This window comes from Colobus angolensis, unplaced genomic scaffold, assembly GCF_000951035.1.
Source record: "Colobus angolensis palliatus isolate OR3802 unplaced genomic scaffold, Cang.pa_1.0 Scaffold420, whole genome shotgun sequence".
In the NCBI taxonomy this organism is placed as follows: Eukaryota; Metazoa; Chordata; class Mammalia; order Primates; family Cercopithecidae; genus Colobus; species Colobus angolensis.
The window spans coordinates 9,251-24,187 of record NW_012117600.1 but is presented as its reverse complement, the minus strand read 5'-3'; the positions used below and the strand labels follow the sequence as shown (position 1 = coordinate 24,187).

Below are 14,937 nucleotides of genomic sequence, written 5' to 3'. Positions count from 1 at the left end.
CTGGGCCTCCCAAAGTGCTGAGATTATAGGTGTGAGCCACCATGCCCTGCCAGGCCAGATTCTGAACCACTACCCTGTATTGGTTCTCTTTGGAAAGGGATACGATATTTCCTGAAAACTCCAAATTCACTGCTTTACTTGCCTGGAATAGAAGAAAGGCCCCAGCAGTTAATAGTCCCCAAACACCTCTCTAGTCCCTACTCCTAAGCTCTGTGAGCCCTTGATTACCGGAGCAGTGTATCCTTGCCCAGGCTCATGCAGAGCTGATTGCTGGAGACGACAAGACTGGTGATGCGCTCGGAAGGGGTGAAGTCAATGCGCTGCTTTGTGAAGATGGGCACTTCCTTCTCCAGCTGGGCATTCACATACCCTACAGGTAAGGAATGACAAGATTAGCTATGGAAGAGAGAGATGAGGGTCAGGAGAGGCAGAAAAAACACCACGGTGCTCCTCGCCACTTTCCTGACGTATTCCTATCCCCAGGACCTTGGTTAACAAATAGTTTGATATCAAGTCTTTTGCTGGTCACCTTTACAGTAGAGGTCTGGGGCTCTTTCCACACCCTGACAGCAGTGAGGGGTTGATTCTTTGAACCCTTAAGATGCTGTCAAGCATGATGTACCTGCTCCCAGCGGTAATGGGGCTGGGTGGGGGTGGGATGGGACTGGTGGTCTGGGCATTCTCCCTTATCAGGTCTTTGGCCCAGCAATCCCAGCTTAACTGAAGTAGTATAGCCCCATTCTCTACCCCTCTCCCTACCCATGCGGTAATGGGCCTCGGTGTAGAGTTGGCAAGTGCTGGGATATTTTGAGCACTGAATGAGGGTAAAGACTAGAGTGAAAGCAGCTGCAATTCATTAACACCACTCACTGGAACAGTTCCCCAGGGCTCCCTATGCCCTCATTCTCCTGGAGACTCACTACTTTCTACAAAAAACACCACGCTGGAGTCCCAAACTCCAGGCTGCACCCAGCTATAGCCAAGGTCAAAAAGATTTAATCTCCATTTTCCCCTGTTCAGCGACAAAATTCCCTCTGGGACCCTCCCTTCTTCCTCTGCAATATTCCACCTTCACCAGTTTCTTTGCCCATTCCTTCCCTCCCACCTCCAGAAGAGGCCTGGTGGGAGAAGCATCAGCAGAAGCCGGGAGCCCATTCTAAGTTCTCCCAACAGCCCAACTGCGCCCTGTAGGTGAGTACTTCCTTATCTGCGCCCCAGTTCCCTCTAAAAAGGACCCTAGCGGTAGAGCCTAGATCGCGCCGCTGCTCCCCTAGCTCTTTCAAACTTCGACTATCCACCAGCTGGGGGCCAAGAGAGCTTGAGAATCAGGGGCCTAGACCCGGAAGGCATGGCCCAGGGGATGACCCCGAGCTCTTGGAGCTGCCCTCCCCGCTGCTCCCACGCAAATGCTAGGAGAGCCGAAAGGGGCAGCGGCACCCTCCTCTTCCTTACCCGAGTGGGGGATGCCCACGCTAGGGCAGCCGGGCTGCAAGACGGCCGAGCGGGACAGCGAGTTCTCGTACTCATCCAGGATGGACGCCATGGTGCCCGGCCTCTGGGCCCTTTGTCCGGGGTCTGGGGATTACAAAAGGGCTCCCCCCCGGGGTCCCCGTCGCCCCAGAATGGAAGCTGTAACTCCCCAGCCTCTGACAGATCCTGATAACCTGCAACCTTCGCCTCCTCTTTAAAATCCTGAGGATCCTCCTGCTCTTGCCTTATGCAGCGAGATAATCGGGCAGTCCTCGCCCTAGAATCTGGCGCAGTCTTGCACCCTACTCCCCGCCGCCCCACCCCCAGCAAAAGATCACAGGCTCCCTTCAGCCGGTCCCAGGTGATCCCAACCTCGCCCCGGCAGCTCAGCTGACTCCCGCCCCCGTGACGCGGGCCTAAAACGTAACTTCCGGGTTCTCAGAGCCCCACGTACGCTGGCGCACAACGTCGCCCGGCCAGCCAGCGGAAAGCGAGACGAGGGCTGAGGGCGGGGCCCGTGGCTAGTGCTAGTGCTGTCGAACACAAGCCCCAGGACCCTGCTGCAGTTCCAGGTTTCGACACCAGGAGGCAATCCCGGCTTTCTCAGCCCGCCTTCCCCACCGGCCTCGCGCCGCCCAGCCCTGGCTTTCGTGCCCAGGCTGCGCTCCCTCACGTGGTCTGTCCAGTCTCCCGGAGCAGCTCCCGCTCCCGCCTCTCTAAACAGCCTCGGAGAACCTCCCGTTCCTCAATCCAATCGCTGGCTCGGTCCCACCGTCACAGGGCACACGCAGAGAAGTCCTGGCCACTCTTCTCCCTTACCCAGAGGCCCCCCAGCTTCCAGGAGACAGCAGAGCTGGTGGCCAGGCTAGTGGGAAACCCTGTGCCAGGAACCGCCCTGACCTGCCCCACAGTGGCTCCTTGGCTGAGGGTTGCTGGGCCGCTTCCATTTACTCATTTACCAAAATGTGGTTGAGCCCTTACTCTGTGCCGGGGCTTGGGCTGGCAGCTGGGGTCACAGAGATGAGGACAGACCCTCCCCGCCCTGGAAAAGGCAGCAGGGGCGCTGGACCCATTAAAATAGACCATTCATACTAGAAAAGCAAGTGATAGATTATCCATCAGGCGTTTGCTCCACGAATGAGCGTCCACAATGTACCATGCACTGTTCAGGTTCTGGAGACGTGGCAGAGAACCAGACGGAAAATGTCTCTGGCCTGGTGGGGCGTTCCCAGCGACGTGGCCACGGCGCGGTGAGAGCATGGAGGAGCAGGGAACAAATACCTGCCAAGTCCATCAAGAACGAGGGACAAGTGGGAGCAAGCGTGAAGGCGGGGACCACCCAGCCTGAGGTGGAGAGGGGAGTCCTCAGTCAGGGACCTGCGAGGGCTGGGGCGCAACTACGGTTGGGTTTTCCTCTCCCACCTGCTTAGGCGACCCAGATGGAGTCTGTTCCCTTCCGGGGCCGATGGAGTCTACCTTGCTAAAGTGGAAGACTCTGGACTAGGGTCGCCACCGTCCTGGCTTTGCTGGGCGGCCCCCACCTAACAACTAACAGTATCCCTTTGCTCTCAGAAGTTTCCAGGTTTGCACCATACCTTTTGTGGTTGGGTTACTCTTGCTCAACTTTCTGGCCACATGCGGAGAACTGTGACTCTCACCAGCCCTACTGAGGGCTCTCTGGCTTGAAGGGGCACTAGCCCTGGGGCAGGTGACAAGTATGCCGTCCAGCCTCATTTCCCTTCGCATCGGGGTCCTGCTTCTCCTGACCAAGCCTGCAGCCTCAATGTGGCCTTCCCACCTGAGGTTGCCAGGTGCCAGGAGAGAAGTGCAGGAGCAGGGCAATAGGCAGGAGGCTTCCTCTAAGAAAAGTGATCCCAGATAGGGAGCTGCCCTGCTCCATACATAACACTTCACCCCCAGGTCACCTGCCATCTCCTCAGGCCTGGCAGGTGCGGAGGGCTGTCTCTGCCGCATGGAGCCCATCAGCAGCTGGAGGTCAGCATAGGAGTGCTGCCTTAGGGACACAGAGTACTTGCAGCTACAGCCTAAGGGTCCCCAGCACCCCCTTGTTTGGCTCCATTGCTCTCCGGGATGTGTGGGATAGGCCCTGTGTGGATCCTGTTTGTGGCCGACTCAGTACAGTCTCCCTCATGCGTTGATTACCACAGTACATCTCCACCTACTCATTCTTCAGTCCTTAGGCTGGACTTTGGATTCTTTGAGAGCCACAGAATCAGTGTGGCAGTTACAATGAGACAGGTAAGGGATGACTGCTAGGGCATCAAAAGAGAGGATTCCTGTGTGAAAGCAGTTGAATTTGACCCAAGGCTTGAAGTGCATGTATGATCTCCAAGGGCAAGCTGTATCTTATTCCTGCCCAGTCACTTGCTAGCTGTGACACTGCGCAGTTGATGCTCTTAGCTTCACTTTCCTCATCTACAGAGACAAATACCTATCTAGTAGGTCTGTGTTGAGAAGTAAATGAGGTGATCCATGTGAAAGCTCACTGCTATAGCATAATGACCAACATGGAGCATGTGCTTAATAAACTCTAAATGTGACTTTCATCTGACAGCCTCTCTCAAGTCCTCCTCCTCCCTGAAGCCTCTCTGGATCCCTCAGAACTTTTTTTAGAGATCTTGCTCTGTCACCCAGGCTGGAGTGCAGTGGTGTGATCATAGCTCATCTGAACAGCTGGGCTCAAGCCATTCTCCTGTCTCAGCCTTCCCAGTAGCTGGGATTACCTGTGAGAGCCACTGTGCCCAGCTGGCTTTTCTTATCCTGGCCTCTTGGGGGCCCCTAATGATGCAGTGTGGACATTTTACTTTGATAGAAACTGCAGGAAATAACCCAGGGATTTCTGAGCATGAAGATACAGAGGTGTCTTAGGGAACTAGTAGCTAGAGACATATGCACCAGCCTCTAGTCCTCAGAGTCATTGTGGCGGTTGCCATGAGACAGGTAAGAGCTGACTGCTAGGCCAGTGAGAGAGAGGATCTGTGTAAGAAAGCAACTGAATTTGACCTAAGACTTGAAGAGCACGTAGTACCTCTAAGGGCAAAAAGAGAAGGTATTATGCAGTCCTCAAGAAAACCAAGAGCAGGGCTGAGCATGGTAGCTCACACCTGTAATTCCAGCACTTTAGGAGGCTGAGATGGAAGGATCACTTGAGTCCAGGAGTTTGAGACCAGCCTGGCCAACATGGCAAAACCCTGTCTCTATTAGAAATACAAAAACTAGCCAGGTATGGTGGTGCATGCCTGTGGTCCCAGTTACTCGGGAGGCTAAGGCAGGAGAATCGCTTGAACCTGGGAAGCAGAGGTTTCAGTGAACCAAGGTTGTGCCACTACACTCCAGCCTGGGAGACAGAGTGAGACTCTGCCTCAAAAAACGAAAGAAAGAAAGAGTGAGAAAGAGAAAGAAAAAAAAGGAAAAAGAAGAAAAGGAAAAAGGAAAGAAAAACAGCAATGACCTGCAAACAGTGTGATTTTGGGGTAAAACACTGGAGTGCTAGGGAGTGGAGGGAATGAGGCAGGCTGTAGCCAGGTTGCAAATTTATTCAATGGGCCATGGGAAGGTTTTGGTTGGAGTTGAGAGAGTATCTGATGTGGGTTCTGGAAAAATGGGTGGTGGCTTAGGTGGAGCTCCCCTCAGAGCAGATGAGACATGAGCGGAGGCAAAGGAGAAGCAGTGAGGACCCAAAGAGGAGAAAGAGCATAGGCTGGGGAGAACTTTCCAAGGAAGGGCCCCCAGGACTTAGTGTCAAGTTAGATTTGAGAGGTGACAGAAGAGTGCAGGATGACTCCTGGGGAAACCTGGCAGATGGTGGCAGTGACGTAATGGTGGGGAGAAGGATTTGGGTGAAGAGGGGTGGAGGTCACTTGATTGAGCTCAGCCTGGACAGCCGCACATGAGACACCTGTAGGGCACTTCCTGGAGGAGCCCAGACCATGGGCAAACTCTTCCAGGACAGTCACTCACTCACTCACTCATAAACAGTTGTTAAACAATTGCACGAATGAGCTCTCTCATGTCTCAGTTTCTATATTTGTGAGTATTGTGAGTATAATAGTATATTATGCAAATCACCCAAAGCTGTGCCTCAATACAAAATACTCTATACAAGTTAACTACCAGTAGTAATTGTTGACTTAGTTAAGACCAAGATTAAAAGGAATGGTTTAATTGACTTAATTAAAAATAAATTTTCTGGCTGGGTGCAGTGGCTCACACCTGTAATCCCAGCAGTTTGGGAGGCTGAGGCAGGAGGATCGCTTGAGTCAAGGAGTTCAAGACCAGCCTGGGCAACATAGTGAGAACTTGTCTCCATTAAAAAAAAAAAAAAATTCAATTTGAAACAATTTAAAATTTACAGAAAAATTGAGAAGATAGTTCAGAGAGTTCCTGTATACCTCATGTGCAGTCTCCTTTATTATGAACATCTTACATTAGTATGGTGCCATCATTAAAATTAATGAACCAATAATGGCATATTATTATTAACTGATGTTCATATTCTATTCAAATTTCCTTAGTGTTTTTTGTTTGTTTGTTTTTTGTTTTTTTCTTTTTTTTAGACAGGGTCTCACTCTGTAGCCTAGGCTGTAGTGCACGGGCTCAATCATGGCTCACTGCAGCCTTTTTTCTTTTTTCTTTTTTTGTTTTTGTTTTTTTGAGACAGAGTCTTGCTCTGTCGCACAGCCTAGAGTGCAGTAGTTTGATGTGGCTCACTGCAACTTCCGCCTCCCGGGTTCAAGTGATTCTCCTGCCTCAGCCTTCCGAGTAGCGGGGATTACAGACATACGCGACCATGCCTGACTAATTTTTGTACTTTTAGTACAGATGGGGTTTCACCATGTTGGCCAGGCTGGTCTTGAGCTCCTGACCTCAGGTGATCCACCCGCCCCAGCCTCCCAAAGTGTTGGGATTACAGGTGTGAGCTGTGAGCCACCAGGCCTGGCCTGACAGCCTTGACCTCCTGGGCTCAAGCGATCCTGTTGCCTCAGCCCCCCAAGTACTGTGGACTACAGGTGCACACCACCATACCCAGCTAATTTTTGTATTTTTTTTTTTTGTAGAGAGAGGGTTTTCCCATGTTGCCCAGGCTGGTCTTGAACTTCTGAGCTCAAGCTACCTGCCTGCTTTAGGCTCCCAAAGTGCTGGGATTACAGGTATGAGCCAACGTGCCTGGCCCTTACTTTGAATGCCCTTTTTCTGGAACACGATCTCATCCAGCATTCCACACTGCATTCTCATCATACTATATGAAGGGTGCATATCAGCTTGACTTATCACTATTGATCTTACTCTTGATTACCTGGCTGAAGGAGTGTTCTTCAGGATTCTCAAATGTAGTTTTTTTCACCCTTTTTCTGTTTATTTATCAGTATAGAATTATGGACATTTTTTTCCCTTTTTTTTTTGGAGACTGAGTCTCACTCTGTTGGCCAGGCTGGAGTGCAGTGGTGCAATCTTGGCTCACCTCAACCTCCATCTCCCAGGTTCAAGCAATTCTCATGTCTCAGCCTCCCGAATAGCTGGGACTACAGGTGCGTGCCACCACGCCTGACTAAGTTTTGTATTTTTAGTAGAGATAGGGTTTTACCCAACCAGGCTGGTCTCGAATTCCTGACCTCAGGTGATCCACCCGCCTCGGCCTCCCAAAGTGCTGCGATTACAGGCATGAGCCACTGCCCCAGGTCTATTTTAATTTTTTTATTTTTAACTTCCAGAACCCACCAATACTACTTTCTATTATTGCTCAGATTGTTCCTGTTTTGGCCACTGGAGGCTCTTTCTTTTTTCTTTTCTTTTCTTTTCTTTTTTTTTTTTTGAGACAGAGTCTGGCTCTGTCACCAGGCTGGAGTGCAGTGGCACAATCTCGGCTCACTGCAACCTCCGCCTCCCTGGTTCAAGCGATTCTCCTGCCTGAGCCTCCTGAGTAGCTGGGACTACAGGTGCGTGCCACCATGCCCAGCTAATTTTTGTATTTTTAGTAGAGACAGGTTTCACCATGTTGGTCAGGATGGTCTCCATCTCCCGACCTCATGATCCCAAGGTGTTGAGATTACGGGCATCAGCCACTGCACCCTGCTGGAAGCTCTTTCATTGATGCCTGTGTCCATTTGAAGTACAGCAGTTCCCCTTATCTGTAGTTTTGCTTTCCAGGCTTTCAGTTGCCTGCAGTCAATGGCAGTCTGAAAATAGGTGTGGATAATACAATAATATATTTTGAGAGAGAGAGAGACCACATTCACATAACTTTTATTTATTTATTTATCTATCCATTTATTTATTTATTTTTGAGATGGAGTCTTGCTCTGTTGCCCAGGCTAGAGTGCTATGGCATGTTCTCAGCTCACTGCAACCTCCAACTCCTGGGTTCAAGCAATTCTCCTGCCTCAGCCTCCCGAGTAGCTGGGACTACAGGCACTCACCACCATGCCTGGCTAATTTTAGTCCTTTTAGTAGAGACGGAGTCTCACCATGTTGGCCAGGCTGGTCTCCAACTCATGACCTCAGGTGATCAGGCCGCCTGAGCCTCCCAAAGTGTTGGGATTACAGGTGTGAGCTACCACACCTGGCCTCATAACTTTTATTTTAATTTTAATTTTATTTTTATTTTTTATTTTTTGGGACGGAATTTCACTCTTGTTGCCCAGGCTGGAGTGCAATGGCACAATCTCTGCTCACCACAACCTCCGCCTCCCGGGTTCAAGTGATTCTTCTGCCTCAGTCTCCAGAGTAGCTGGGATTACAGGCATGCGCCACCCTGCCCAGCTAATTTTGTATTTTTAGTAGAGACGGGGTTTCTCCATGTTGGTCAGGCTGGTCTCAAACTCCCAACCTCGGGTGATCTGCCTGCCTCGGCCTCCCAAAGTGCTGGGATTACAGGCATAAGCCAACTCATCCAGCCTACATAACTTTTATTACAGTCTGTTGTTATAATTGTCCTATATTATTATTGTTGTTAACCTCACAGTGGACCTAATTTATAAATTAAATTTTATCACAGGTTATGTACAGGGAAAAACAGTTGTCATGTCTCCTTGAACTGCTCTTGACTGGCAGTGTTTAAGTTTTTCAGATGTTCCTTGTTTTGATTACCTTGATAATTTTGAGTACTAGGCAAGTATTTTGTTGAATGCTGTCTGTTGGAATTCATCTAATTTTTTTTTCATGTTTAGACTAAGGCTATTTATGGGTTTGGGGAGATAAAGAACCATTATCAACACCTCTCTGTTATATCGAGGATACACACTATCAACATGACTTATCACCATTGGTATTGATCACCTGACCAAGATAGTGCTTGTCAGGATTCTCCACTACAGAGTTACTCTTTTCCCTCCTCTCCATGCTGTACTGTTTGGAAGGAAGTCACTACACACCCTGAACTTAAGGATGGGAGTTTTTGCTTCCTTGAGGGTGAAGTATCTGCATAAATCCTTTGGAATTCTGGCATTCTGGCCAGGCATGGTGGTGCACGCCTGTAGTCCCAGCTACTCAGGATGCTGAGCCTGAAGAATCGCTAAGCAGATGTTGCCGTGAGCTGAGATTGTGCCACTGCACTCCAGCCTGTGTGGCAGAGTGAGCCTGCTGTCTCAAAAAAAAAAAAAAGACTTACTAAGAAAGAAAACCTAGCAGTCCTTTGCCCCATCCCCAGTTAAACTCCGTCTGTTTTCATTGCTCAGAGCCCCAGTCATGCTGATCTAAGATGTTTCCAAAATGCACCACACCCATTTGGACATTAGAGTATCTGGTGTTGAGGATTTGCTCCCTCTAGAATGGCTTCCCTTTCCCTGATACTCCTCCCCTTGCCAGGATCAGGCCCCTGCCTTCTCTAATTCTCACCAGACAGGGACAAGTGTCTCTAGCACACTACTTCCTGGCACAGGGCCTGGCATGATTGTTGGCTTTCACTACAATATGCTGAAGGAAAGAAGACTCTTGACCTGTTCAGAACAGCTCTCCACTCCCTTCTTTCTTCTCCCTCCTGTTTGGCTCCCTTCCACATGTGTCTAAACCTACCTGAATAGCCCGAATTCTCAAAAAATATCCCGTCCCTGCCACTGCCATCCCTTCTCTCACTGAGGGAACTTCTAGCCAAGCTGCCCTCTTTCATCCCCCGCTGCCCTCAGGGCTGCAGACCCAGTGGCCTCACTTGTCTAGGTTGGAAATGAGAGCATCCTCAAGCCAGGGGTCCTCAAACAGGGGTTCACACATCCTTAGGGGAATGCAAGGGTGTCCCAAGGGACACAGGGTAGAAATTATTTTAAGGGAATCAGTTTCCAGATCCTCAACTGCGTTGGGTTCTTTCCTAAAGGTGACCAGCAAGTCTAGGTACCTGATAACAAATGGCAGGTCCCCTTGCATTTCTACTGCTCTGCCCCTGCTTTAGGAGAAGCTCACCACACACCACTCCACCACAGGCTCATACCTGGAACCCTAGGGCTTTGGGAGGCTGAGGCAGGAGGATCACTTAAGAGCAGGAGTGGCCGGGTGTGATGGCTCACACCTGTAATCCCAGCACTTTGGGAGGCCAAGGCAGGTGGATCACCTGATGTCAGGAGTTTGAGACCAGCCTGGCCAACATGGTGAAACCCCATCTTTACTAAAAGTACAAAAATTAGTTGGGGTTGGTAGTGGGCACTTGTATTCCCAGCTATTCAGGAGGCTGAGGCAGGAGAATCGCTTGAAGCCGGGAGGCAGAGGTTGCAGTGAGCACAGATTGCACCATTGCACTCCAGCCTGGGTGACAAGAGCAAGACTCTGTCTCGAAAGAAAGAAAGAAAGAGAGAGAGAGAGAGAGGGGAAGGGAGGGAGAAAAGAAAGGGAAGGGAAGGGAAGGGGAAGGGGAAGGGGAAGGGAAGAAAAGAAGCCAGGAGTTCCAGACCAGCCTGGGCAACATAGTAAGACCCCATCTCTACAAAAAAAAAAAAAAAAAAAAGAAAAAGAACCAGGCGTGGTGGCACACGCCTGTGGTCTCAGCTACTCAGGAGGCTGAGGTGGGAGGATGGCTTGAGCCCAGGAGGTCAAGGCTACAGTGAGCTGAGATCACGCCACTGCACTCCAGCCTGGGTGACAGGGCAAAACTCTATCTCAAAGACAAAAAAAAAAAGATGAAATGTTTGAGTTGTCAGTTTATAAGCTTCTTTAGGGAGCATAGGAATTGGGGGTCAATGCTTTGTGCCAGCACCACATCTGCCAGGAGCCCCACCCTCACTCCACTGGCTTTTGCTCTCACCACTACCATTCTCCATGCTGTTTCTCCGGTGGCCTCCTTGGCCAAGCTCTTAAGGCCCCTCTTGTTTTCAGATATGAAACCCAACTCAGCCAACGCCATTGAACAAGTCCCGTACCCCTTCTGAGCTACGCTTTTCTCTTCTCAGCTGTAAATTATGAAGGGGGAACTTAACCATCTCTAACATTCTCTGATTCTCTAAAAGCCAAACCCGGATGGGTGCGGTGGCTCACTCCTGTAATCTCAGCACTTGGGGAGGCTGAGGCGGGTGGATTACCTGAGGTCAGGAGTTCAAGACCAGCCTGACCAACATGGTGAAACCCTGTCTCTACTAACAATACAAAAATTAGCCGGGCATGGTGGTGCACACCTGTAATCTCAGCTACTCACGGGGTGGAGGTTGCAGTGAGCCAAGATTATGCTATTGCACCCCAGCCCGGGCAACAAGAGCGAAACTCTGTCTTAAAAAAAAAAAAAAAAGCCAAACCCTTGTTGTGGTCCATTTAGAGATCTTTGTGGTCAGTGCTCAGGAAATAATGGTTTTCAGAGCACTGCCTCAGACCTGGGTGCCATGCTTCTTACCTATCCTTTAGTCTAGAAGACATTTCAAAGGATGTTGAAGCTAGGGATCCTCATCTGATTAATGTGAAATCTAATAGCCACTTCTCATCCTGCTTCCAGCCCTGACAACCTTTTAGATCATAAGGCCTGACACACTGTAACTACTTGGGAAGCGCCTGCTGAATGAATGCATGACTTGGCATGTTAATGTGCGTCACATGCACACACTATATCACACATGTATTTATGAGTTAAACTTAACTGTATATTCATCCACATGACCTCTTGAAGAGACTGTTTTAAACTTAAAAAAATAATTGAAACGGAATCTTGCTATATTTCCCAGGCTAGTCTAGAACTCCTGGGTTCAAGCAATCCTCCTGCCTTGGCCTCCCAAAGTGTTGGAATTATAGGCATGAGCCACGGTGCCCAGCCTGTTTTCAAGCTTTTAAAAAATGATGAGATTTGGCCGGGCGCGGTGGCTCACGCCTGTAATCCCAGCACTTTGGGAGGCCAAGGCAGGCGGATCACAAGGTCAGGAGATCGAGACCATGGTGAAACCCCGTCTCTACTAAAAATAAAAAAAATTAGCCAGGCGCGGTGGCGGGCGCCTGTAGTCCCAGCTACTCAGGAGGCTGAGACAGGAGAATGGCGTGAACCCAGGAGGTGGAGCTTGCAGTGAGCCGAGATCAGGCCACTGCACTCCAGCCTGGGCGACACAGCCAGACTCCGTCTCAAAAATAAAATAAAATAAAATAAAATAAACAAAAAAACATAAAAAATGATGAGATTTAGTATTAAAAGCAACAACAGGCCAGGCATGGTGGCTCACACCTGTAATTCCAACAGTTTGGGAGGCCAAGGCAGGAGGATCATGAGGTCAGAAGTTCGAGACCAGCCTGACCAACATGGTGAAACCCCCATCTCTACTAAAAATACAAAAATTAGCCAGGCATGGTGGTGTGCGTCTTTACTACCAGCTACTCAGGAGGCTGAGGTGGGAGAATTGCTTGAACACAGGACGTGGAGGTTGCAGTGAGCCGAGATTGCGCCACTGCACTGCAGCCTGGGGGATACTGCATACTCTATTTTCTCCTGCAGATTTTGAGTGGACTTTAGTAACTAATTGTTGAAAGTCTGGTTTAACTCAACTAGTTTGTAAATACCTCAGCAGGTGCCTTTGCTGCAGGAATTCTCAGGGTCTCTAAATACTAATGAGCACTGGAAATCTGCAGGGGAAAATAGAGTGTGCAGTATCCCCCAGGATGATTCAACCCCACATTTTACTGTTCACTGAGCATCTCACACTTAGTAGTGTATCTTTTCTATGCATTGGGCACTTTGCACTGGACTCAGACTTGGCCTTCAGACTCCACCACTCACTGACGCTCTGTCCAGGCAAGCATCAACTTGGACTGTTTCAGAAACTAAATGAAAATGAACCACAGCCACTGAAGTCCCTCAGAACTGAGGAAAAGGTCACTGACTTTCCTGATTTGTGTTCAGTCCGGCTGGCCATGGGTACAGACACAACTGGTTTCCCCATTTGTGAGTTGGATGGATTTAATTCCTGGCTGTTTGAATGATGCATTTCCTCATCAGTGAAACCAACAGAGTAACTCAACTTAATTTGCTCTTTCTATGGCATGCCATTTATACCCATTCAATTATGCCTGTATCAATAAAGTCAAACATTCTTACTGTCTCTATTTCTAATAAAACGTGGCAAATACTCAAAAACCCCTTTCATAAATAGGAATGTATAAAAGCGATGACCTTAGTAAAAACGTTGGACTTAATAAAATTATTTTAAAAAACAGTAGGAGCCCTGATATAACAAAGGCCTCATTTTGCAGGTGAGGACACTGAAGAGTATAGAAGAAAGAAGGGCTTCGTGCAAGACCACCTTCCCGATTGTTGCTAGAACCGAGCCCATGACCTGGAACTCAAGTCTCTACTTATAGTAGACGCTCAAAGAATTATAATAATTTGTAACAACATGTCATAATCATTTGACATTTCTAAGCTGGTCACGTTTTATTTCATGTGTACTTCTCCCGTCTCAACAGTTACTGTGCCCTTGGTAATTTAATAAAGCATGATAATATTCAACTCAATGACCTACACCTTGGCAAGCATCTCCTGCTCCCAGAAAACAGAAGGTGTTTTGTCAAACTAATACTAAATAATAATTTTCTGTACTCCTAGAACCTCTGGACTTCCCAATTACATAGCCAATAATCCCCCTCATTGTTTAAGCCAGTTTGAGCTGGGCAACCTGCCTGGAAGTCTAGAACATCCTAACTGGCACAAAAATCCTTAAGATGACCCTAATCCACCTGTCTGGCTTTCTCTCTTGTCACTTCCTTCTATATCCTCTCTGGAACAACCAAATTAGATTACTCACCATTCCCCACACTGCCTTGCCCTGCCCTGCCCTTCCCTTCCGTTCCTTTTTTTTCTTTTTTTTTTTTGAGATGGAGTTTCACTCTTGTTGCCCAGGCTGGAGTGCAGTGGTGTGATCTAGGCTCACTGCAACCTCTGCCTCCTGGGTTCTAGTGATTCTCCTGCCTCAGCCTCCTGAGTAGCTGGAATTACAGGTGCCCGCCACCACACTCAGCTAAATTTCGTGTTTTTATTAGAGACAGGGTTTCACCGTGTTGGCCAGGCTGGTCTTGAACTCCTGACCTCAGGATGTTCCACCTGCCTCAGCCTCTCCCCACCCCCCCAAAAAAAGGCCTTCTTCTTTTACTCATGCATTTGCCCAAGCAGACTTTCTGGCTAAAACCTTTCCCCCGGCCTTGAATCCTCTATATCCATCTGTCCAAACTTCCCTCATCCTCCGAAGTCTCATTTTAAATGTTGCTTTTCCCTGAAGTTTCTCCTGGAATGACCCATCTCTCCCTCCTCATTGTGATCATTTCCTCTTTGAACTCCCGTAGCATGAGGGAGTTCATCCAGCACTGAATCCAACCTGGCCTCGAATTAGAGTCGCTTGTATACCTGACGTTAATCCCCCTGAGGGCAGGGACAGTTTGTGTTTATCCCAAAGTCCTGAAACAACTACGATAGAACCTGAGACACAGGAAGACCCCAGAATTGCCTACTGAATAGAGCAGTGATAGTGCTGAATTTGGTTCCTCCTTTAACCTGTGTGACCCCAGACATTTGTTTTCAATGAAGCCTCAAAACATGGTTATGTTTCCTAATTTACAACTAACACATGGAAACCCATGTTTTGAAAATGCGGTTGGGGAGGATCAGCTGAAGGCAGGCTCTTCACCCAAGTTCCAAAGGCCAGGTGGCCCATTGTGAACCTGGTTCAACCACACAGAACACATGAATAGCTAGAACAAGGGATCTCACAGTTACCAGAATGTTTTCAGAAAGGTGACTTCAGAAGTGCCAAGCTTCAGGAAGACCCGGACTGAGAAGGGATCAGACAACTTTAGAAAAGTAGGTGCCAAAGAGCCCTTTTACAGTTTACACTCAGGCCTTGGTGTCAGAAAAACACAGCTTTGAGTACTGGTTATGCATCAGAGATGTCACTCTGGACAAGCTCCCTATGCTCTCTGGGACTCAGCTTTCTCATCTAAAAAATGGGGATAATAAGGCCAGGCACGGTGGCTCACACCTGTAATCCCAGCACTTTGGGAGGCTGA

General features: G+C 48.9%; 1 protein-coding gene across 1 annotated transcript in view; it reads right to left on the bottom strand.

Annotated features, from left to right (window-relative positions):
• The window catches only part of VPS18 (vacuolar protein sorting 18 homolog (S. cerevisiae)), a 17,821-nt gene extending 15,928 nt beyond the window's left edge, over window positions 1-1,893 (bottom strand). Inside the window, exons 1-2 of the mRNA XM_011956674.1 lie at window positions 1,453-1,893; window positions 229-370 (exon numbers count right to left, since the gene is read on the bottom strand). Of these exons, the coding sequence (XP_011812064.1) occupies window positions 229-370; window positions 1,453-1,543 (233 nt within the window). The 5' untranslated portion in view covers window positions 1,544-1,893. The remainder of the gene's footprint in view (window positions 1-228; window positions 371-1,452) is intronic.
• Between the last annotated feature and the right edge of the window lie 13,044 nt (window positions 1,894-14,937).